The sequence below is a fragment of the Sphaeramia orbicularis genome, chromosome 13, assembly GCF_902148855.1.
Source record: "Sphaeramia orbicularis chromosome 13, fSphaOr1.1, whole genome shotgun sequence".
Taxonomy (NCBI): Eukaryota; Metazoa; Chordata; class Actinopteri; order Kurtiformes; family Apogonidae; genus Sphaeramia; species Sphaeramia orbicularis.
Window position 1 is genome coordinate 35,813,292 of NC_043969.1, and position 26,980 is coordinate 35,840,271.

The window sequence follows — 26,980 nt, forward strand, 5'->3', positions numbered from 1 at the left end:
ACAATGTCCTACCAATCCGGTTTCCATCCAGTTCCACAAACTCCTATTTTCATTGGATATAAAACATCAAGAATTGAACAAGGCTCTACTCCTAGTGTGAGCAGTGCTGGTGTATACATATGAGGAAAAATCAAAGTGGGCTCTTTGTTACTGATTAATCTTTTCACGCATACTTGTATTTGCCTGTTAGGGAACTAAAACTGCTGTATCACAGTAACAAGCTGAAGGGAAAAAATTGTATCTTTTCTTGAATTAAGTAGAAGCCCATATTTTTATAGCAATTGTATTGTCCATAAACAATTCTGCAGTCAGGTTAAACAGACCTACTCTTGTTTTAGTATCAACAAGGTTTAAAGTGTGTTGTTTTCCAAGAGCTCTGGTGTGGAGCTGCTTTTAAAAGACATTTATGACAAATTAAAAAAAAAAATAATAATAATCACAGCTAAATGTTTTGTTTTTCTCAGTACGTTGATTGCTATCTTTTATTTAATTGTGACTGTTACTCTAACAGAGGATAATTATGTTGCAGTGTGTTCTGTTTTTAATCTCTACCTATTAAGATGACTGAAAATGCTTAAATAGGATCCACATCAGAGTGGTCATTAGCCCTATAATAACAAATGAATAACTCACTAATCATAACTTACTTACTCAACAAATGCATTTTATATCACTAGTTATAATAATTAGACTAACTGGGAAACATATATTATGTTAAATTTTCCCAATAGATGATTTCTGCTGAGATATTACAAAAATAAACACATCAGATGAAACAAAGTATGTCTGAGTTATAGTATCGAAAAGGCGTATGTGTTATTAATTTGCCTAAGTGGTACAGTGCACCTCAGATTTAATTTCTTGGTGTGGTAACTGAAATTGACCTACTTTAATGTAAAAATGCCTTATCTCGCATGACTTTCGACAAGACAAGGTTGAGTAAAAGTGAACTAGCCTAAGCCTTGTGTGGTGCTCAGATTTTGTATTCTGTCACTGTTCGTGGGTGTGGTGGACCCCCTTTCATGTTAAATACTCAACAGATGTTTACTTCATCCTAATTATAAGCAACATAAAAAGAATATATGTTTAATATTTGCCTTTTGCCTTTGCCAGATTACATTTATGAATTAAAGTGTGAATTGTTTTTAATTTGTTTTTTAAACTCATAAAAAAATAATTACTCATCATCTTTTAATAAAAAAAATATATATAAACGGGTCCCACAGACCCAAACACCATACAAGGGTTAAATTTGTCAGTACTAAGCAATGTTATAATTCACCACTAGATGACAGCAGAGGACATGATCAGATATCCCAGTCTTTTCATTGTGCAGACACATACTGTTCCTACAGTGCATTTCATTGGCTTTTAAGTTCAGTTTGGAAGATTTCAAATGAATAAGATAAAAAAAAAAATCCTGGTAGGAGATAAGGCCGTTCTGGAGTGAGTTACAGCACTCTATCTTTATGCATTTTACTTTTATGTAGTTTAATTGCACAGCACATTCTGATGTAAGTATTTAATCCCAAGAATAATCTGTTTTATACCAGTGTGTAAGTGGAAATATAATTTAAAACTACTTTTGCTAATTATGGAGACTTAAAGAATAGTGAGATTATATTAATCCCAAGAAGCAATACAGAACCCCTGAAGTTTCCTCCCTCTCTACCTCACTAGTTGCTGATAAATCCAACTGAGCAACAAGGGAAAACCTCAACTTCCATCTCAAAACTTCTTGAAACAAAAAAACAAAAACAAAAAGGTGGGTTAAGGTATGTGAACACATTTTATTTTACTCTGAGACTGTGACCGATAAACAGTTTGAGGTAGTTAATCTTCAAGAGAGCGTCACAGACCAGTTTGAAGATTAGATTTGCATTTCCATCAGGACTGGAGCAAAGATTTAATCATTCCTCGGTGTACCAAAGCAAAGACGTTGTCGAGGTCGAATGTTGCCAGATTTGAAGTTAATCTTCAGGACGTATCCATGTTTGCGGATCAGCGGCTTGGCTATGCCCTCAATTGAGCGCCTGCACGGGAGCATCACTCGGCTGTGTCAAATCAGGCCTCAGTGAGTCCGTGCCAAACTGGAAGCATGGCAAGCTTAATTTCATAATAAAAGCATCGACCGGTGCTAGAAGATGATATAAACACTTAAAAAGGAGATCCATACAAGACTGGACTTTGGGAGACTGGAGAGTATAATCCTGAATGACAAGTACATATGAGAACTATGAAAGATAAATGTAAAAAGAACAGGCTTTGAAGATGGTATCAATTGTAAACACACACATTACATATATCATGTTATTAAACTACAATTAATAATAAATATTTCAATCAAATCTATGGATATAACCTTATGTAGCACCTTTCTAATCTGTATTATCTATATGTTTTGTTAAAAAACTAATTTTTCTGACCACTGACTGATTTTTCCCCATCATAGTGATAATATTCTCTACTTGCCATTTATTTATCTTTTATTTTGAAAACTGTAACCAGAAATGCTGTTTTCTACTCTTGCTCACTTGACAGCAGGAGCACAGTGCACGGTCCTCCTCCTTAGTTGCAGCCTACAATTCAAGTGTGCACCGGGAAAAAAAACATGATAAGAGGGATGCCAGGACAGTGAATCTAGGAAGCAAAACCATAGTAACACATAAAGGATTTTAGAATGGAAAAAACTGGAGTTCTTTTGGTCTTGAAACAAGTGGAGCGTGTGTTTTTGTTTTTGTTGATGTTTTTTTCTCATCACAATGTGTGAGGGAAGGATGTGGGTCGGATGCCAGTTTGTTTTTCGTTACGGATATAAAGACTGGCAAGTTATCAGCATGAATTACCAAGGGAAGAAAAAACTGATATCAATGTTAAATTTGACTCCGGAGGGAGGACCATGGCGAAAAGGAAGGGACTGTTATTTTCACTGCTTTACTTGATGGCAGAGTTTTGGCTCAGTTCTGCGCAAGTCCTGAGAATTGGTAAGTGGTCTGAATTTTTCATTTACTGTTTATTAAAATATTCAAACACAGACTGCCACTGTGAAATCACTACCTGTTTTAATATTCCATCCTATGACCTACAATCGGGTGAACCTCATTTTTCAGTTGTATTAATAATGTGCTCCATCTTTGCATGAGCAATGAAATAAAATTATGACCTTTCAATAATTTGTGGGATTTTACCTTCATGGTCTCCGAATGTACATTTTGCTTCGTCCTAAAATATTGCCTCATAACCATTTTAATTAATTAAGTACTGCTAGGAAATGCAAAAAAAATTGTTTCTGCCAACTTTAACAACTCAACTGCTGTAGATAAGTCCATCTTTATAGCACAGAATTTAATTCATGGCACCTATTTTTTTTACTCCTTTATGAGGCTACAGACAGTCACGGTGCGTTCAAGGCCACTCATAGCCTATATGTGGTACTTTTCAGATGGCAATGTTGCAATTCTTTAAACACTTGTGCTCCTTTAGCCTGGATTAGACATGTAAAGTTAAAGTGTAAAGTGACAAAACAGCATATTAGAAAGACAAAGAAACTTTTTCCATGTTGTTGTGATGCTGTCTGATGCTCCTATTCTAGTTTTTTTGATATTAGTAGCTTTATTGGTTAATGTTCCCTTTTTCATAAGCAAGATATTCTAATAGGGGCTCATGAAAGAGGCATACAAGAACAAACTACTGATTTTCATTAAATTCATGTTAATACACTTTAGCCCAGTTCCATAGTCGCATTTTCTGTTCCTTGGTGTTGACAGCGCAGGTCAGAAGAGGATGAGTGATTAAAGTGGCCTACTGCGCCATCTGAAGGGATGTACTCTTGGCACAATGTCATCTTTGGCACAGAGGATTGTGAAATTAATACAGAGCTTAAGAATAATGAGTGGGCAGTCACAGTAAACAAAGAACAAAGGTATTTAGACCGGGTTGCTCAGTGGATGCTGATCTACACTGACATCTGTGAATGTGTCTGTGTCCTCTGAGACATGAAGTCTACTTTGCTTTCAATTTCAGTCTGTGCTTATAATTAGACAAACAGAGCGTGCATTTCAACATCCCCCTCCCTTTGATTTCTGATGTAACTTAGACAAAAGTGTGCAGCAAGTTAGTGTTTTCGTGCAAATTAATGATCTCTGCTCCTCTCCCATTGGTTATTTTCTATTCCTCTCATGAGTTAGGTGATTGCATCACAAGAATTACATTTTTTAATTTAGGCCCCAAGACTCTCTGATCCACTCAATGCCCAGGGCAGCTCTGTATTTTTCTATATTTCCTCTACTTCTAAAGATTCTTCCAATCAGTCTGGTGTTGCATAACGATAGAGGCCAGTAGGCCGGTGCCACCTCTCTGCTCTGCCAGTCCTGATCTGTGCTGTATGTTGTTAATCTTTCTAAATTATCTATCACTCTCCGAGGCCACCTAATCTTTTGTCATTCTCTTCATGACCCGCACTCATCATAATCTCGTCCATATGGTGTGTGGCTTGGTTCAATTAACATTTCTCGGTCTTGGCAAGCACTGGCATCAGATTGTGAATGGCTACCACTCTTTTTCACTGGGGTTGGTAATAATGGTAAATCTTCTTCCCCAAGCCTTTAAACAACTAAAACTAATCTTCTTTATGCATAAAGTCTCTTCCCCCAAATATGGTACTTAGGCAGCTACCAAATCTCATCACTGGGAAGTGCACAGAGGCAGCAGTTTGTGGTTTGGCCTGAACTTTATTTAGCTGTTTATTTAAGGTTGATTTGCTGTTGCCTGCAATTAGTCTCATCTGATATGTTTGCTGCTGTTTTGGACATAAGTGATGTATACACCAATAGTCAATTATCATTTCCTTCCTTTTTCATGGTCTTATACTCTGTTTTATTAGAATTTGAGTGGATTTTCTTGATGCACTGATACATTTTATAATGCTAATCATCACTTTGGACATGTAATATTTTGGTGGTGCTCACTGGTATCGCTGGAACAGAGAAAGCTCAGTGCTCCACATCAAACGAAGATAGTAGACTGGTTGGTCCTCATTCATGATCAGTCTGGCATGAGCCCAGGTTGGAGTGGCACTGGTGGTGTAGTTGGGGAGGAGGAGGGGGTATCACTGGGAACTGACCCAGGATGGGGAGGTGGGAGAAAGCAAAACACTACGTCATTGTGTTCCTCTGCTTTAAAAGACTCCCCTTCATATGATAATCGCACACAGTGACAAACCCACACATTAGACTCTAAGATCAGTTTCTTCATGTTAACCTCACTCTGGGTATCAGGGTTTTTTAAAGAAAGGTTCACTCATTGTATTTTTCTTGCTCTCTCCTCTTTAATGAGGAACAGAAGTCTATAAAAAGAAAAGCCCAAGGCTTTATCAGCATTTGCCTGCAGCATGAGCAAAATCTTTTGTTTTTATGACCTCCCAGCATGCATTACCCCACAGCATTGTCTGGCCTATTAAAGATGAGATGGAAGCTCAGTGATTCTTTAAATCATTTGGAAAAATAAGAAATTCTAACTGGAGCAATTACAAAGCTGAGAAATAACGTTGAAATAATAGAGTGTGATTTTTTTTTGCAATAGAGATAAGCTTTAATATATAGCTTTTTATATGGTATTTTGGAGGCTTGAAAAGACAGCATTTATTGAAGTTTTCAACGCACCATAAAGTGGCTCATAAGAACAGCTTGTGTAGTGATTTCTGCTCTAGCTTTACCTTGCCAGCATCTCTAAGATCAAACTTATAATTACTTTAGTATAAATTATCCAAGGCAGCTCGAACTTTTTTGTCCATTTGTTCATTTGCTAGCTAATAGCCTATTGAGTGAAAGCATTGATCCATGTGTCATCTGCAAACACAGTGTGATATGCTTATTCTCTGTTTTATCTACACAATTATTGAAAGCAGACTCTATATACACTATATATGTGCTGAATCGTTCTTTAAATCTTACGAGTCCTTTTACAGAGTTGGTTTGTCTTACTTGGGAAAATGCAGACGTCCAGAACAACAAAGATGGGCTGAGCCATGATCCCATGACCCATTTTTGACTCACACGAACACACAATGCTCTGAAGCCTTGGATTCAGGCTACAGCTTCATGCTGCAAGAAAAAAAAAGATTAATTAGGGACAAATAATACATTTCGTCATTAATGATATTGCTTTATTTATCTCATCTTGTCTTCTATTAATCATATTGTACCCTAAATTATATATGAAGTTTTGAATATATTATGGCAGATCTGCATACACTCACAATGTTATGAAAAAGGAAACCCAACAATATGTGAAATGGTTAAGGTTTGAGCTTAAAAATGAAATAATCCCAGACATGCTTCTTATAGTGGTAGTCTCGATTTCAAGTATTGCTTTTGCTATTTTGTATCTCCAGGTATAAGATAAGTACCTTATTTGCACTATAATTTGTTTTGAATTCCTTTGACTATACATCATAATTCAGTGTTATGTATAGTGAATGATGCTAAATATGCAATTATGTGATCATTTCATGACAGTAATAGTAGTTGTAGTCAGTGTAGTCTGTCTCATCTAGATCAATTTCCTAACATTATCACGGTTATGTTTAAATGGGCTTTTTCTCACAATGTTTTTGCAGCCACTCATGCATGTTCTGATGATCAACTCAACTCATGAGCACAGCTGTATATAAATTCCTATTCACTAATCAAATATTTTAGGCATTTTATATTGAATATAATAGAATACGGGCTTGTATTATTTACATGACTTGCATTTGATGACTTTCTATCAAATACAATATTTTATTTTTGTGATATTTGCTGACATGTGGCAGTGAAGTTGGACATTTCAATTAAGACACACTCCTATAACGCCCAAAAAGTGACTTGTTTGGGTGTTCATTTTGTTTGTTTTGGGAAAATGAAATCTGGTCTACACTCTATATTGGATGCTCCCCAGCAAAAATGTAAAAAAGGAGAAGAAGAGGAAGTCTGTTCTGGGCTACTTTAGAAACATGGTGGACTCTGAACAGCGACCTTTTCCCTCTGTCTGTAGATATAAACAGCTAAAAGGTCTAAAGGTAGGAGGAGAAAAAAATGCCAAAAAAAAAAAAAAAATTTAAAAAACACAGTGATCTGGATTTTCAATATTTGTAGAGATATGAAAATGATTATTCCATTTCTGCAGTCACATCCTCCCACAGCCTGCTAAATCTTACACACTGGACCTTTAACATGTTCCATCTGGCAACACTGATGCTATTATAATCTCACTGGTGCCAGTTTCGATCCTTGGGTGTTTTAACGTATTTTTATCAGGCAAGGAGATGGATTAATATTGTACCGGGCTATCAACAAAGCCAGGTTGACGAAGGATTTATATGTAATGCTGTTGTTTGCTTTACTTAAATATCTCTGTTTGGATGACTACAATTGGGACATGAGTGTTGCCTCAGTCTTGCCACTACAGTATCATAATTGTCGGAGCCTGCGGTGTGAACAAACGTAATTATTTTCTCGTGATATGCACAGTGTTTTGTGAGGCCTTTTAATTGAAAATGACTATAAGAGATAAGACTGATTTCCTGCCTCAGTTTTCAAATACATGAATGTATTGTATGTAGTAAGATAATTTTAAACTCATTTTCCAAAAAGAAAAATTAAATGACGCTTCGCTCCAGATGTGTGGACGTGAGCGTGAGAAAAACTGGAGGTTTATAGCTGACATTTGGATCAGTCAGTTCCACTCTATAACGCTGCATGTTTGCCAAAGGCTTTATGTTTTAACAAAGGTTTCAGCTCCTTTCAACAGCACAGATATCATTCAGTGGTGTTTTGCTGATGTGGACAAGCTGCGATTGCTTGGACCGGTGCTCTTTATGCCGAGCTGCAGACACACAGCTGTCACACTGCATCCCATGGGCCGTGCTCAGGAAATCAAGAAACTCATTATATTTAAAAATAAATAAATAAATAAATATATGATTTTATCTCAGGTGGAAATAAGAGGAAATGATAATGCCTTTTTCTGCTACTGTGGCATGTGGCGTTTTGCAAATCTAAGAGAGGAAATTAACAAAGGAACGTGCATTTTGGAGACTATAAGAGTGTAAACAGTTTATATAGCTCATTTAACATATAAAAGCTGAACAAAAAAATGTCTTGTTAAGGATGTTGCCACTGTGAACAGCTGCTCCAAGTATGTTTTCATTAACACTGAAGCTTTACAGAGCTACTGTGGGATGGCAAATGAGGATACATACAATTAAAAGTGGAAGAGGCGGTGCATTAAGTAGACTGGGGAAGATAATATCAATGGATTATTAAAAGCCACTGATGAATACTGGTTTTAAATAAGTGACTTTTATTTTAGGAAGTCGTATAGACTGTCTAACATACTTTTTTTTGCCAATATTACCTGATGATTCACTTTGTTTATGCATTATTTTTAGACACAAAGCAGATACAGCGAGTTCCGATTTGAGTTCGGAGCTCTTGCTTTGGGATGATGCATGTGATTAGCATTTGATTAGAGGTCAACGACAAAAAATGTAAATCAGAAAATCTAAATAGCAGCAGCTATTTTTGCTCCGACGGGTCCATCTATTTTGCATAGCCTTGTTAAAGTCCGAAGCAAACTGACTCACTGATTAGAAATGATGCTGCTATTTGCATTTGTTTGTTGTGCTGTGATGACAGCTATGTCTTCGGCGATTTTTAGAGATGGTTATTGATTTTTTTTTACCTGAAAAATGCCATATTCTTGCAGATAGAATGAAGGACTTAAACAGGTCCTAGCAGCTGCTCGCTGAAGCTTGGTAACCATAATTAGGATTGGCACTTTCAAGCACGTTTAGTGACCAGGGAGTCCAGACAAGGCTCTCTCAGTTTGGGGTTTGAGGCTATGCTACACCAAAGAAAAAGGTCATTCACAATTAAGGTCTCAAGGGGAGCTTTTTAAAGGCCTTTTCTCCTTCCAAATCAATCACAATTTCACAGGCGCTTCTTCAAAGACTGCTAGAGAGTGCAATGACCTATTGCCATCTGTAGCCTCTGTGTTGAGAAGAGGTCATTTGCAAACTATTGTAGCACTGGAATGGCATACTTATGATTTATGTCCATGGTTAATGTAACTATTGATTGAGCAATTCTGAAAATTGCACTGCTCTCTAAGTGCCTTATTTCAGTCTTTGTGTTGCTGTGGGAAAACCATGGAAGTGGCTGTCATTGGTATATCTGACAACAGTTATTAAACATTACAAATAACTACGCCTGCACTTAAACGTGGCAACAAACATTTAGCCCAGAAATCCTATCACTGCAGGCCCAGATGTTTTTTAATGATTCACATTTAAAAGGCTCGAGGGGAAATCGACGCGCAGGGGCATTTTCAGCACGGATAAGGACACTGGGTCTCACACGAGTCTGCCCGCCTTTTACGCAGGTGCTGACAATCCAGAGACAATCCAGCACTTTTCTAGCCTTAATCCTAATGTTTTTTATGTGGAGCTTTACGCAACTGAATGTAAAGCATTGTATGTAGTGCTCGTGCCTGCTGGGGTTAAACTGCCGGCCATATTGCCGGCCGTGGCATGCTAGGACACTCATCTTTCTGGACCAGCGTGGTGGATTATGAGTTGGATGGTTTTCAGGTTGATCGTCTCAGCTCTTAAACAGCCCCCCTTCCCCACAGCCCAGGGAAACAGAGCCAACAGAGGAAGGACTGTGTTTTTAAAAATTGACTTTTTTTTTTTTACTCTGTGCAAACACTGGTCAGTGTTTTATAAGGTTACAGCATTATACCATTTAAAGATATAATATTTAAGGTTGTCCTACAGTATGTACGCATTTGTTTGTCTGAAGCACTGAAGAAAAATGCAGCTGTACACATAATCAAACCTGTTTGCACTTTTCTTCCATTTATGTTGTTATGTTGTTGATGGAAGAGGATTTATTCAATTTTAAATACTTTCTTTTTTTATACTTTATTTTTGACAGATTTTACATGTTTTTAACAAACAGACAATAAAACCGAAAAATGCAAAGACATAAGAAGAGCGTCAACAAGCACAGAGAGGGCAGTATCAAATCTTGAAATACAACGGTAACAAAGTGGGTCAATGAGTTCCAATATTATCCCATCATGGTACGAGGGTTGGAGTTAGCTAGGCATTGTCCGTTTCTTAAATACTTTCTAAAATGTCCCGCTCCTCTTTTTCCTCATGATTTCTTTAGTTCAAATGGGAAATGACTGGCTTACTTATGAATTTCCAAAAGGGAGACTTTTTAGACATAGTTCAGTAAAATAGTTTAAAGCTTCGTTATAATAAGCATTGCTCAACAAAGGGTGACTAAATTAATTATAAAAACTAATAATGATTGTGAATTCCATAAATATGCTGTGATATTGCTGAGACAACTGTCATACTGTTAAAATATTGTCCTTAATCAGCCCTGCAGAAGAGGAATGTCAAAGATTATTATATCAGAACGTACCTCCAGCACAGGTGGATGTCTGTAACTTCTTCTCATATGAAGTTTTCATACACGATCTAAAAAGAGGAAGCATAAATAATAGGAAACAACAATGAAAAACATAAGAAAAATGATTAGTGATAAAAGAAAAAGTCAGTGAGCTAATTCTGTAACACTATTCTATTATCAATAGCCATGGGCTTCTCAACAACAGGATTTACAGACTGTTTTTATAAACTGAAAATCTTGAAATAAAGAATCTCTGGGAAACCATGATAGACATTTTCCAGTATTTTATGATATTTTGAATTGAAATAAGAATTAGTCATTCAAATCATGCAGACCAGGTGATCAATAATGGAAATAAGGATTTGCTAAGAGCCTTAAGATACAAATACACATAGGTAGGAAATGTATAGATTCCAATTTCATTAATGATTCCTTTTTTAGATCTGATTGTTGTTTCCAGATGAATTCTCTGTGTAGGGGAAAAAAAAACAAGCCTTCACACATTTTCAGCTTCACCGTCTAAAATGGATACAAATCTGAGAGTATTTGTACAGTGTTCATTTTCATGCAAATGTGGTGACTGAAAAACAAATGTTCTAAGCCTGTGTGGAGTGTACAGGGTGGGGAAGCAAATTTACAATGAACATTTAGTTGTTTTTTCTCAGCAGGCACTACATCAATTGTTTTGAAACCAAACATATATTGATGTCATAATCATACCTAACACTATTATCCATACCTTTTCAGAAACTTTTGCCCATATGAGTAATCAGGAAAGCAAACGTCAAAGAGTGTGTGATTTGCTGAATGCACTCGTCACACCAAAGGAGATTTCAAAAATAGTTGGAGTGTCCATAAAGACTGTTATAATGGAAAGAAGAGAATGATAGAGCAAAACTATTACGAGAAAGTCTGGAAGATACTATTAAAGAAGAATGGGAGAAGTTGTCCTCCGAATATTGAGGAACACTTGCGCAAGTTTCAGGAAGCGTGTGAAGGCAGTTATTGAGAAAGAAGGAGGACACATAGAATAAAAACATTTTCTATTATGTCAATTTTCTTGTGGCAAATAAATTCTCATGACTTTCAATAAACTAATTGGTGATACACTGTCTTTCAATCCCTGCCTCAAATATTGTAAATTTTGCTTCCCCACCCTGTATGTAATAACTGAATTTTTACCACCATGAAGTGTGTAAAATATAGTGTTCCTAAAACTTAAGCCCATGTTACACAGAAAAATGTAACCGCCTACTAACAGGGTTCCTACAGGTTTGTACAAGTTAAATTTAAGACTTTCTAAGATCTGTTTAAGACTACTTAGAACTGAATTTATTACCCATTTAAAAAATTTGTGACTCCTAGAATTTAGGAGAATGTATTATTTCTTCGAACACCTTGATTCCCACCGATCCAGGTCACTTGTCATCGGGGGCTGCCAAGTTAGCAATAACTGGTTCCTAATTTCAATAGAAATTGTCAGGTTGGAACAGGTGGAACTGAGTAGAATAGTGTTGCTTTCTTTGCAGTTTGGACATTCAACAGACACATTTAAACACATTTATGGCAGTATGTGGCAACATAACTTAAGGCCTACCATATCAAACTTAATACCTTTTAAAGACTTTTTTTAGGTATTAAATGCAGATTTGTAAATTCAAGACTTTAAAGACTTTTTAAGACCCTGCGAAAATCCTGTACTAAGTATCGTAAATATCTATATCATAATACTGGAAGGTCTCAGAGCATCTGTGTGTGTGTGTGTGTGTGTGTGTGTGTGTGTGTGTGTGTGTGCGTGTGTTTGTGCGTGTGTGTCTGCACAGTTCTGAGAAATTGAGACGTTTTTAACTGGTCAATTTGGTGCCTACAGTTGAGGAATAGTCCCATCTCCACATTATATATCTCAGCAAGTTGATAGGACCAATATTTTGGGAGATATTAGTCCTTTTGGAATACAATTGCCTTACAATCACATTGCTTGGTTGACCAGAAGTGCAATACTACGCTTCATGACAGGAAATGAAGTTAAAATAGGCACGACGCATTTACTAGCTTCAGTCCATGACAGTTGACAGGAAGTGCAGGACCACGCTGTATGATGGGAAATGAAGTTAAAAACAGGAACTGTTTTCCTAACTTCTGTCCCTAGATATTGCTATTAATATGACCCATGTATCCCTATGGGTCAACACGCTAGCGTGGTCTATTAGTCTAATTTCTCTAATTCCAGATTTTTTAATGTAAAGATTTATTGGTTTCTTTCCTCCTCTGTGACAGTACATTAAATATTTATGGACTGTGGTGATATTTGAAGATGTCATGTCGGACTTTGGAAAATAAATATTTCACATTTAAAATCCAAACAATGAATAGAGAATATTATTGAAAAGATTGTTCAGTAATGGAAATACTGTTAGATGCAACACTTTTCACTCTATGGTGTTTCTGTTCTTATTCAAATAATTACACATAGTGCTGCTGCTATTTTTACTTGTAAAATGAAGACCTGATTTAGATGTCGTCTTCTTTTCCAGCATGACTCGTTGTTGTTTCAAGTTTCCAGCAGTAATGCATGAAACTGGCGTCACTATTAGAAAAACATCGATAAAAGACACCGAAAGCTTGGAGGCACATGATTCCATTGGATGAGATGACATAGAACCAGTTCTCAATTCCCATCCACAAATGTTAAATGAACCAGTTTTAGCTTAGAGAACTGCTCTCTTACTCTACTTTCAGGTGTAAGCACATACTTAAAATAATTACTGTAGAAATAGATATGACATGTAAATCCCTCTTGCATGCCTCATGGCAAAGTATGGTTTAGTAATTTAAAAAATGACTGTGTAACGGTAAAGAGTCGTGTTTCTCTTCAACATAAATCCACTGGTCTGTGATTCAGACTCTTCCCGTGCAGTTTGATTTTATGCAGATTTTCTATAAACAGATACCTCAAAGATTAGATTTGCATTTTCATCATGGATTTTTCTAATCTTCCAGAGGCTGTGATTTCTACATATTGTAAAACTGAATGAGTGTTGAATTAATATAAAACTGCCACCAAATGGCTCAATAAAAACGATTCTTCTGTAATATCAAGGAGCAGATGAGCACTTTGCAGGACATTAAAGACAAAGATGCCGCTGTGGGATTTAATGAAACCTTCACATTTGCAAAGTAAGAGTCTGGAGATCAGCTCCACAGGAAAAGCAACCCTGAAGTGAGGAAAATCAGCAAAACAGAAATAAGTAGATGATTTTTTTTTTTCATTTCTCTCATGGAAATCCAGGTATAGATGCAGCTATTCACAGATAAGACTGTTTCTGTTTTGGTGGCCTACCAACAAGACTTTAACATCTTTACTGTAAATTACATTTCATGATGACTATGTGATACCATAAACCTGAAATGAGTTTTACAGAAGATGATTGTTGTATACAGCAGTAAACAAAGGCACCATGAAATATGAGGGTGTATAATACAGCTGTTCATGTGTTACTGCTTACAAGTGAAAAGGGCAGCGAGGAAATATTACATGACGTTTAATTGTCTGCCATGATAATTTATTCGTGGTTACTTTGGAGTTGGCCTACAAATGTGTAGCATGGCTTCATATCCAAATTACAACACACTTTCATAAGTGTTATTGTGACAGTTTTTAGAATTTAGGTCAAGTAAACAGGGTGGAGTGAGGAAAGGTCAAGCTGAATGAGATTAAATCCTGTCATCTCAGTAGTATTATGTGACAGAAGTGCAAAGAAGAACAGGGCCACATTACTCACTGCTGTGATAACCTTCAATTTGGAAAAGTATGATAATTGCAAAGAATAACTGTGCTGTGTAAAGCCACTAGATCAATAGTTTTCTTTGATTATATGTGCCGACTGCTTTCAACATTTGTGTTTCTTCTCTTCCTACAGGGGGCATCTTTGAGACACTCGAAAATGAGCCCATTAGTGTTGAAGAACTGGCCTTTAAATTCGCCGTAACCAACATAAACAGGAACCGGACCTTAATGCCAAACACCACATTGACCTATGACATCCAGAGGATAAACTTGTTTGACAGTTTTGAGGCCTCAAGAAGAGGTAAAGATTACTGTGAAACTAATAAGATTAGGATCAAACTGTTTCTCGTGTTTGTTTTCTACTTTCTCCCTTCATTCTGTTTCATACCTGTAGCCTGCGACCAGCTGGCGTTGGGCGTCGGGGCAGTGTTCGGCCCCTCTCACAGCTCATCTGTCAGTGCAGTCCAGTCCATTTGTAACGCCCTAGAAGTCCCTCACATCCAGACACGCTGGAAACACCCTTCAGTGGACAACAAAGACAACTTCTATATTAACCTCTATCCTGAGTACGCCTCAATAAGCCGATCTGTGCTGGACATAGTGCAGTATTACAAGTGGAAGACAGTCACTGTTGTATATGAGGATGCAACTGGTGAGTGAACATGGGATAAAATGACAGGAGACATCTGGTGTCATTCCCAGAGGGGCTGGAAAAGCAGTAATGCAGAAAAACACATCAGTAGCATATGCCAGATGTAATTAAAACTAACATTACACCAAATTATATCAAATATGTTTACCATACTGATGTGCATTTTTAGAATTCATTTTCTTTTTGAGCTTCCTCAGATTGAGTTTATTCCATGTTCATCTGTGTAATCATCTTAAATTCAATCATCATAATATTTTGGATTGTTGGCCTGTAAAAACACAGTCTGGGCTGGAGACTTGTTGCATTTGTTATTACTTTTTCTCTTTCATAGACAAAAAGTGCCATTATCTTCACCTCTTTAAAAATATTTATATTAAAACTTGTAACTGCAGGTTACCTGTATTGCTTTATATTTGCACTGCTATAACAAACTCCACCTAGAAACCAACTCAGCATTATATACCATAAAGTTATGATGTACACAAAATGTCAAAAACTGCTAGAAATAGGTTCTTCCCCTTAGGGCATTATGGTGGCTATAGAATTAAGAGCTAATTCAACCTACTGAACCTAAACTGTGCAGAGTCAGTGAAATGAATGTTTCATGAAGTTGCAGTCCACCACAAGCACTTACACATTTTAAACATGACAAAACAATCCAAGATAAACTCACCAATATAGGGGGAAAAAAAACTAAACATCTCAAAACTGTGCAGTCTGGCCAAACAGAACCTCTACCACGTTTCACAAACATTCCTTCATTGGACACTACTATGCTAAGTCAGATTTCTTACCTTTTACAGATCTTCTTCTTTAACTTTGTATTTACAAACGCATGCAGGTTGTCCTTCACAACAAATATCACCATCTGTTCAGGTCGCGATCAGTCATTTCCGATTGTGCACTGACATTAAAATCCAATAACAGAAATGTCCAGGCCAGGGGACACAGCAATTAATCCAGTCTGGTGCGTCGTTAGCTAGCTAGGTGTTAAGGTTAGCTAGATATTGTGGTTATTTGAAAGCAGAAAACTTATCAGATATTGTCATGTGAAGCTCCTGCCTGTTTTCAACATGACAGTAGCACTTTGATGCATGTATATCCCTCCAGCTGTTTGTTCTTGTTGTCTTTTTTTGTCTATATGTGGAGTAAGATATCATAAATTAGTAAACTTTGCGTGCAAATTTCGTTAGCTCTGCCACCGCCGGTTGCTAGCTTTTTTTTCCACCAACTTTATTGAAAAAATATATGTATACAAAACAAAGAATTTTTTAATATCATTATGTCAAAAAGAAAAATCTTCTAAACAAATAAATTAGCATAATGCAAAGGCTTACAGACACAATGAAGAAAAAATAAAGAATAATAATAATAATATCTTAAAATATAAAGATCTAAGACCAAAGCCGCCACTTGCTAGCTAGCATCAGAGCATGCGTTAATGTGACGTAAGAATGATGACAACATTTGTTTATAACTTGACATTGTACTTGCTAATAAATCAAGCACTGAAAAGCAACTATCTTCCTAAACCCCCTTATTATGTTTTGCGTAATTTAAGATTTTTTTTTTAATAGACTTTCCTGGAATTTCCTTATCAAAACCACAAGAGGGGGAAGTTACAAACAGATGAGACACTGCAAACTTTGATAAAATTAAATGTGTGGATTTAATGTTAAAAGTATCACAGAAAACCAAGCAAAGAGAAATACAAATTAAAAAAAAAACAAAAAAACAAAAACATAAGATCCAAATATATGTGGTAATTCACACAATTGAATTTGACAAAATGTCCATTAAATGTATTTTCAAAGAGTTATGTAATTTGTTTATATAAATGGCTGGTTTCCTGTCTTAAAATGTTTTATTTAGCATGAAGAAATGTTATACAGTTGGCATTAACCAAATTAACTTAACAGGTGATGCACTGACCTAAGTGTTTCAAATCACGTGCCCTCTGGTGGTCAAAGACAGAAACTGCAATATGAAAATTTTAGCGTCAAAGCTAGCATGGCAGTACACTGACATTTCAAGTCCTCGTAAAAAAAAACAACTAATAAGCCAAAACAGAAGTAATCTAGATCATATATACATTTACTGATTACCATTGCTAACATTTATGGAACTGTAACATCATACGTGACAGATAATTCAAGTGCAGCTAGGCTAATGGGATAGAACGGAATATGTTTGACAATATTGTTCTTAAATCTACTTGTTAAACTGACTGATACGTAGCTTTACTTTTGACTGCCATCTTAACAAGACATTTTACAACAATCATCATTCGGAATTTGCATTGGTGCTGAGAAAATTTTTACCACCCTCCAAGGGTCACAAGGAGGAACTGCAACAATTTCAGACCCATTCTTCCTTTATTTGTTTATTATTTATTTATTATTCTTCCTTTCACCATGTTCAATGATTACATACTGAGTCCCAGTTACACGTTATCTACCAAGAATAAATCCCATTGTCACAATCATTTCGTGAGAAGAGGTAAAAATACAAAACAAATCACTAAATGCAAATTCAACAAGTTCAATTCAGCATAATTTTAATGTTGTAAGTTTAGACTGATTTATATGCTCTAATTTATTTTATTGAGTTAATTCAATTTCATAATTGATGCTTAATATTTCTGTATATAAAGGGAGTTTTTTGCTCCTTTTGGTATCATGTCATTACAGAGAAGTCTGAATAAGTATGACTGGTTTACAGTCAATTACTGTCTTTTGTGGCTTAATGTTTTTTCAACAAGGCCATCAACAAAAAAATGTGGAGTGTTTAACTTAGAAATTTAATCAACTTGGAAACCGAGTGGAATTTTTTTTTGTAAAAGCTGGAGATTAAATGAGGCTATAATACTAGGGTTTGGTTAAATTAATGTGACTGTGGGGTGTAATAATGGTATAATTGTCTTTTAATTCAAGGACTGATCCGTTTGCAAGAACTGATCAAAGCTCCATCCAGATACAGCATTAAAATCAAAATCCGTCAGCTGCCGACAGGAAGCAAAGATGCCCGCCCTCTGTTGAAAGAGATGAAGAAGGGGAAGGAGTTCTATGTCATATTTGACTGCTCGTACCAGACGTCAGCTGATGTTCTAAAGCAGGTGATCATCATCATCATCATCATCATCATCATATGTTCACTGTATGTCTGCACTGCATCCACACCACAAAGACTTAACATGCAGTGTTGTCACAAATCCATTTTGTATTTTTTTTCAATTAAGCATACTCCTTTTGGTATTTCTGGCATTACTCTTGATTTCATATTTACTATGTGCAAGATTAGTCAAAATCTATCCCCTTCAGAAATCTTATGTTCATATCCAAATCCATGCAGAGTCTATTTCCAAGTCAGGCATACAAATTTAGAATCATACACAAGATTAATTGTAGACACTGTGCTAACATAGTCAAATTATGACATATATTCACTTTGATACTTGGTATGCAAACCATGCAAACAATGCAAAATGGGATAATACAGAAAATGGATGACATGTCATTTGTAAAACGCTCTGGGTGAAATAAAGGCAAGGTTGGATAACGTTTGGTTAGGAACAGATTATATGAATACTGTCTGGATCAAAATTCTAGTGTGTATGTACAGTCAGAGGCCAAACTTTAACCCTTTAACCCCTGATGTGTCTGTGGTGAGCATTCTGAATGTGTAATTTACCTTAAATATTCCCAAAAATTCAACCATTTGTTCAATAAGAAAAATTTCAAAAATGCTGATAGAATAGACCTTTTAGACCTGTTTGGGCTTTTTTATTATAATTATTTATTTTTTATTTTTATTTTTTATTTTTTTTCTACACTGTTTTCCTTGTGGTTTCAACTTTCAGCTTCAACTTTCAACTTCATTTATCCTTAGAAAGGAAATTTGGAGTGCAGCAGGGATCATAAACACATACACAAAAACACATAGACAGAAACAGCACCAGATGCCACCACAATAAAATTACACAACACAGGACAACACACAATGGAGCCACTCCCTTCCCAACACAAATGACAAAGGTCCACTGGGGCAATACACAAGTTAATTGCCATAATGACCATAAGCATTAAAAGATAAATAAATGATCACATAATAAAAAAATCTGTAGATATCAGACAAGTGAATGTGCAGTAAGATGTTTTTTATTTTTACTGTTTGCTGTGTTGTGGTGATTTTTCTTTTTTTTTTCTTTTTTTTTTTTTTTTTACTGTGTTTTTACTGAGTTTTGACCGTGTCACTGTTTTTTGGAGTTCAACTAGGTATCAAAAAGCAGCTGGACTGATTTAGAAAAAAAGAGCCCAAAACAAAACACTGGGCCAAAATTCAAATACTTGCTGTTCAGTGAGTTCCAGTTCACAGTTCATGTTCAGCATCCAAAAACTCTTATTGATGTACATTCTGAGTGCCTTATTTTGTCAAAACTTGTCAAACTTCAGTTCCTCTCTTTGTCTTTTTCTGTTATTCCAGTATCTGTGTTGACCCTAAAACACACAGTAAAACAAAACCACTGAAGAAAAGGAACACAAACATATCCTCACAGCGGCTTTTTTGACACTGAAACAGACATAAATTCACAGCAGCACGTTTACCTGGAATAATGTCTTAGGAATTAAAGGGTTAAACTATTCTACCCTGTGTTGTCTGTTTAGATCTTGTCCATGGGGATGATGACTGAATATTACCACTTCTTCTTCACCACACTGGTAAGAAAACCAACCACTCACATCTCATTTCATTTTAACCCATAAAGACCCAGAGCTACTTTTGTGGCAGTTCCCGAATAAATTTTTCTCTGTATTTAACTTTTCTTAAGTGATTTATCATCATCGATTATAATATTCCCGTGAATATCCACTCATTGTATAAAAAACTTCAATTTTCACTTAATGTATATATTACAATGTAAATCCCACTGTAAATAATATATACATAAACATATATTCTTAATAGACCGGATCCACACATCCACTTACTGTATAAAAACTTCAATTTGCACTCTGTACAACTTACATTATAAATCCACTGTAAATCTCAACCCATTGTTGTCCTTGTCTCTAGTCGAATGTTTGTCTATATTATGTCTAGGTCCACATGTTGTCTGGGTTCATGTCAGAACTGTCTGTCGTGAGCAATGTAAAAACCGAAGCCAAATTCCTTGTATGTGTTCACATACTTGGCCAATAAAGCTGATTCTGATTATTATCTGTATTTTGCATTTTTCCTGTAAATCATGTATTTTCCTATATCTAATTTCCTATATTTAATTTAGACGTTCATGAAAATGCTGAAATTCAAAGATTGTTATATCAAACCAAAAAAAAAAAAAAAAAAAAGAAATAGTAAGTTTTTCAGCAAAGATATCAATAACTGAACATAAATCCAGTGGCTCCATCCACTGTCATTGATCCAACTCCATGGGTTTTACTGGTGAATCAATGTTGTAGAAGATGACAGTGTTTCCATAGTAACTACGGAGCCTCTGAATGTCCAAATGAGTAAAATTTGACAACCATGAAAAGATGTATTTTAACTGTATTTTACAATTATTTACATGGGTTGATAGGATTAATGGATCAACAGGTATTAAACAACTACATCAGTAGAAAGACCCAGTGTGATATTTGCGGTAGTTCCCAAAATGAAATTTTCTCTATATCAACCTTTCTTAAGTGATTTATCATCATTTATTGCCATATTATCTTCTGTATTTTGCATTTAATCAGTATAAATTGGGTATTTTCCGACATTTAATTTTCTGATCATAAAAATGTTCATAAAAGCTCAGAGTAGAGTTAAAGATTATTATAGCAAAAATAGAGAAAACTGAAGAAAAAGTGAATTTTTCAGCAAAATTTATCATTAACTGAAAATAAACCAAGTGTCTCCATCCACTGTCATTGATCCAACTTTGTGGGTTTTACTGGTAAATTGATGTTGTAGAAGATGACAGTGTTTCCATGGTAACTACGGAGACTCTGAACGTCCAAATGGGTCACATCTGATGACCATGAAATGACCAATAACTGTATTTTACACTAATTATTTACATGGATTGATAGGATTAGTGGATCAACATGTATTAAACAGTTTAGATCAGTAGATGGTTTTGGTTGCCAGTGGATACTTGAGTCTTTATGGGTTAAACAGCCGCTAATGTTTATATTTGTTAAATATAGAATATTATCTGAATAAGTGAATATCAAGTTATAATGCAGAATTTCACATAAAATAAGATATTATTGTAATTAATTGGTTATCATGATTAGGAGATATTATCACATTTATTGTTCATTGCATTTGTGGTAAATATTTAAAGTGCATATAAATATTACAGTTTATATTAAAAACAGTTGATGATGCAAATCTGATTGTATGTGAGGTGATCAAAAAAGTGTATGTGAATGGTTTGTATGGATGTTTTGTGTTATTGTAAAAAAATATACAGAAGAAAAGGTGTGTTAACAAAGCAAAGGAAGCGGATTTAATTTGATTATTAGTTTGTAAAAAGGGGTGGGAGTCAATAAGTTACACTTCTTCCCACTCCTTTTCGAGCGCAGAAAAATTTTGTTTGACTATGTTGTATGGTTCTTTTTCTAATGATTCTATGTGTTCGAAATAAAAAACTACACACATATTTGTTTTACGTACGTGCACAGAATCTTTTGTGCTTTCTCTTTGACATTGCTTTCCTAAATGTGATGGATATGTGCAGTATATTGGTAGCACGCCATGTAATTACACACTGTTCCATTGCCTTAATTAAGAGTTCTTTTATCCTCTGCAAGTTTGTGAGTTCACCTAGAGATTTGGTTATGCAAAGATTATGCAGATGCGCTCAAACATCTGTGATTTGTTTTATAATAAGAGTGCTGGATGTTTTCAGTGACCTTGGCATAATTCCATGGTATTACACTGTAGATTGTTCCACTGTTTTAATCAAGTGTCCTTTTACCCTTGCCGTGTAAGTCACATCCACTTGTGGGCCTTTTAAGGTAAACAGCATTAACTCTGCCTAATAATATTCCTGTACCTCCGTAGGACCTTTTTGCCCTCGACCTGGAGCCGTATCGCTACAGCGGGGTCAACATGACTGGTTTCAGACTCCTGAACATTGACAACCCTCAGGTGGCCTCGGTGGTGGAGAGATGGGCCATGGAGCGACTGCAGGCTCCTGCCAAAGCCGAGACCGGAATGATGGAGGGAATGATGACAGTGAGTTCACTACATCCGATCATTCATCTTAACATGTTGACGCACATGTCTCTTATTACAAATGACCAACACAAACAACATTATCTCTCTGGTGTTATAGCCTCCTGAGACCCAGGAAAGGAAAAGTTTTGTCTTTTTTTTTTTTTTTTTTTACATTAAATAATTGTCCTGATTGGAAATAACATGATGCAACACTTCTTTCAGATAATTTTTTTTAATAGACTATTCTTTGCAGTGGACAGTGTTTTTTTTGTTTTTTTTTAAATAAATAAAGCTGTAAAACCCTACTTCTTTGTCCCCTACAGAGGACACAAATGTATTGCTGGGTCTCAGGAGGATAGTGACTGATTTTGTACTACACATAAAAATAAGAGCATTTCATATACAGGGTGGGGAAGCAAAATTTACAATGAACATTTAGTTGTTTTTTCTCAGCAGGCACTACGTCAATTGTTTTGAAACCAAACATATATTGATGTCATAATCATACCTAACACTATTACCCATACCTTTTCAGAAACTTTTGCCCATATGAGTAATCAGGAAAGCAAACGTCAAAGAGTGTGTGATTTGCTGAATGCACTCGTCACAACAAAGGAGATTTCAAAAATAGTTGGAGTGTCCATAAAGACTGTTAATAATGTAAAGAAGAGAATGACTATGAGCAAAACTATTACAAGAAAGTCTGGAAGATACTATTAAAGAAGAATGGGAGAAGTTGTCCTCCGAATATTTGAGGAACACTTGCGCAAGTTTCAGGAAGCGTGTGAAGGCAGTTATTGAGAAAGAAGGAGGACACATAGAATAAAAACATTTTCTATTATGTCAATTTTCTTGTGGCAAATAAATTCTCATGACTTTCAATAAACTAATTGGTCATACACTGTCTTTCAATCCCTGCCTCAAAATATTGTAAATTTTGCTTCCCCACCCTGTATAGCTCAACAATAACTGGAGGGATTTCCACACTTTACCTGCATCCTAGCAGTTGATATTTCCTAAAATTATCCTGAAATCAGATCAATATCTGTGAAATTTAACTCCAATATACTTCATGTTACCTGTGTGTATCTTGTGGTTATTTTCACCTGCTAGTAAACAAACACAAAAGCTGAAAAGGTATATACAGCTGTGCTCTTAAGTGTACATACCCTGACAGAATGCACATGGGACGGTCTTGGTTTCCAGCAGTAGTTTGTTAAGATTTAAGCAACAAAACTACATGGTCAGGGTTAATATCATGCAGGAGTGTACAACGTATGGGTTGACTTGTCATTCTTTTTGTCTTCAGATACAACAATAAAATACAGGAAATATGTACACAGCCGTAGAGGACACACTGAAGTGAATGGGTTATAAAGGCTAAAGTCACTATTTAGAGTGAGTCCTAACCCTAACCCTAACTGTATGACATGAAGCAACACAAACAGTCTGAAACATCTGGCATGTGTTGAATGAAAGCTGGTAGAAAACATCAGAGAATTAATGCAATAAAGCTCATCATCTGGGTTAAAGACACATTAAGTACAAAGAGAGGTCACACTAAATACCATAATACTATACAATACTATACTATACTATACTATACTATGCTACAGTTGCAGAAAAAAATATTAGACCATCAAAAGTCATCAAAAACAATGGTTATGCAACCCAGTACTAACTTCTGTGTGTATCATGTGACTAAAACAGACGGAAAAGAAAACATGGAATCCCTAAAAACACTGTTTTTGTCAGTACAATGACAGATATTGATGTAAGAACTGAAGTGATTTTGGTTATTATCAAGAAAACCATGGAAAATGGATCGATATCAACTCTGAAATTAAACTAGCATGAGCTATTTTTGTTGTTATCATTATATTTGTCCAAACAAACGTACCTTTAGTTGTACCAGGCATTAAAATGAACTCAAAATTTAAGAAAACAGGGGTGGTCTAATCATTTTTTCCGCGACTGTATACTATACTACACTACACTACACTATATTTTGCTTTTACTACTGTACATACTTCCCATATATCCAGATTGGATCTAAATACAGACACTGAGAAATGCATGTGTGATCATTAGAATTTTACTAAACCAACAAACCTAATGTTGGCCTTGATCAGTGGTTCCCAACCTTTTTTTTTTTCTTGTGACCCAATTTTAACATCACAAATTTCTGGCGACCCCAAACGTTTTTTTGCTAAAATTAATTTGTTTTGATTATGTAATAGTTTGCTCTACTATGTTGCAAATAAACGTTAATTTAACATGACATTTAGTCTATATAATTATATTATTATGGACGGAGGCAGAAAAGCCAGGTGTAGATTACTGCACAAAGTGAGAATTTGATTTTCCTTGGTCAGGATAAGTACAGTCAGTCCAGCTTGGATTTACAAGGCTGGCAATTAATACTGAACAAACAATAACTATGAATTATGAAAGAGCTGCAGCATCTGAAACTGACCACAATGAACATTTGAAAGATAAACAGTACCACAGTGCTTCAGTTTCAGCTTCACAGTTTGTCATGTCTTTTATGGATTGGGATTGTCTCTGTCAAATCACCATATATTTTTTATTTGTAAGTTTTTTTTTTTCAAATTTATTTATTTCTGTCAGTACATAGAAGTTTCAGGCGACCTCATTTGAATTCCAGGTGACCCCATGTGGGGTCCCGAGCCCAAAGTTGAAAAACACTGACCTAACTGGTACCTCAACAGTACCTTCACTTTATCCAATTTGGAGGCGACTAACATTAAAATGTACAACAACATATATATATATATATATATATATATATATATATATATATATATATATATATATATATATATATATATATATATATAAAAGTTCAATATAGAATGTAGCATCTTAAATAAATGAATAATTTACTTTTTTCACAACTGCTATTTTTTAATATATTAATATAAAGTACTCAAGTTCAGATTTAAGTGTTATTTTAAGCTCATTTACATTTGTCTATAATAGGGATATCAAACTCATTTTAATTCAGGGGCCACATACAGCCACATGGGGTCCTGACCAGACAGTTGAAAAACGCTGGCCTTTGGACTTTTGCACAGGATTGTATCTGGACACTTGCAAATCATCTGTACAAATATTTTCACTGCATGTCAAGACATAATGAATTCAAGACATAAACACTGAGAAATAGTTGTACACACACCCTGTATTGACTGCACTTGAGTCAATACACAGTAATCCACCATATTGCGTTCTAATTCTGTGCATAATCAGTCAGGTACTGGTGAATAAAATCGCTATTAAACTGTGTTCATTGTGGCTGATTGTCAATCGTCTTAAGTGTAATTTACAAACTGACGTTGCATTTCTGTGTCTGCCGTGAAAAGCCACACAGCTCTGTCTGTACAGGCCCTAATGTGATAAGTGCGTGACATGTGATTTGCGATCCACGGTGATGGATGACGACCGCTGCCTCTGTGTTTCAGACTGAAGCAGCTCTGATGTATGACGCTGTCTACATGGTGGCTGCCGCTTCACAACGCGCCTCCCAGATCACTGTCAGCTCCCTTCAGTGCCACCGACACAAACCTTGGCGCTTTGGATCACGCTTCATGAACATGCTCAAAGATGTGAGTTCATTTTATGAATGTGCGACACCTCCCCTCATCTGTTTCCTCATCCTTCTATCCATCTGTTTCACAGCCTGCTGCCTCGATTTCATTTCCTTAGGTGCAGAAACAGAAACAATGGAGTTAGGAAATCAGATTAGATGAACGTGTGCGATGATCACGTACATTCAAAAATAATTTTTCTCAAGAGATGCCAGTTGACGTCACATATGGCATGTTGGAGGATTCCTCGATTAGTCAGTTGTCAGATGGCTCAGAGAGAGAGAGAGAGAAAGAGAGAGAGAGAAAGAGGAGCTTTTCACATGCAAGTAAAGAGCAAACATGGACTTAAATTACAGTCCTTCTCTGTCCATGTTGTACACTTGAAGGATGTGTAATGAAATGAAAAAGGTGTAATTACTAAGAGAAGGATTGATTTAACCACAGACAGGACAATAACACATGTGACAGAATTGCATTTAGAATCAAACACTGGCATTTAGAAAAAAAACATGCAGCTCATCCAGCATTAATTATCTGAGTTTAATTGTCAGTCGACTTCCTCAGCTCCTCAAACATATATTAATTTGACTTTAATAGCTTCTCTTGTTTTATTGCAGTCTCTAATGAGATGTTTCTATGACAAATGAGCTTTTCAATTGCATGCGGGAACAGAATATTGAAGGACACAGGAAATGGCAAAGAGCACAGTGTGAGTAAATGAACATTTTAGCTCAACAGCCTCAGCAGATACTGTCTGTGATTCGACCTGTGATCAGCATTTTAACACAAAGACGTGGCTGTGAAATGGGAGGTTTTTAGCTTATGGTTTGTAACGGTGCGTCGCTCTGCTTGATAAACATGACACAGTTTATAGTTAATCAGTTTAATGGGACGTACTCATGCTAAGTTTTGCATTTTAGATCATTTATACCCTGGTATTCTGCACAGATTGTCATGCAGAGTCCATTTGTTTTATTTACATGTGAACATCATCTTAACATACATAAGCCTTTATCGGGCAAGTGACTATTTTTGGTCATTTCCACAAAGATTAAATATGGGGCCAATCCTGTTCCTCAGTGAAGTCAAAGAGCATGTTGGTTTTTCTAACGTTATACAGTGATTCAGAGAGATTTTATAGAAACTTTGAAGCTGTAAATACTAGTGCTGTCAAATGATTACAATATTTAATCAGATTAATCACAGGGTCACTGTGGATTAATTTTGATTAATCATGATTAAATATCATTTATTTTTA

The 26,980-nt window shown here is 35.8% G+C and overlaps 1 protein-coding gene across 3 annotated transcripts in view; it reads left to right on the forward strand.

The window, feature by feature from the left end:
* The first annotated feature begins 2,529 nt into the window (after positions 1–2,529).
* Positions 2,530–26,980, forward strand: part of LOC115431492 (glutamate receptor ionotropic, kainate 1) — a 51,762-nt gene continuing 27,311 nt past the window's right edge. Inside the window, exons 1-7 of one of the 3 annotated variants that reach the window (XM_030151883.1) lie at positions 2,530–2,984; positions 14,384–14,551; positions 14,645–14,902; positions 17,836–18,017; positions 19,567–19,620; positions 21,956–22,129; positions 25,597–25,740. In XM_030151883.1, the coding sequence (XP_030007743.1) occupies positions 2,900–2,984; positions 14,384–14,551; positions 14,645–14,902; positions 17,836–18,017; positions 19,567–19,620; positions 21,956–22,129; positions 25,597–25,740 (1,065 nt within the window). In that variant the 5' untranslated portion in view covers positions 2,530–2,899. The remainder of the gene's footprint in view (positions 2,985–14,383; positions 14,552–14,644; positions 14,903–17,835; positions 18,018–19,566; positions 19,621–21,955; positions 22,130–25,596; positions 25,741–26,980) is intronic. The other 2 variants (XM_030151882.1, XM_030151881.1) reach the window with 2 other exon arrangements.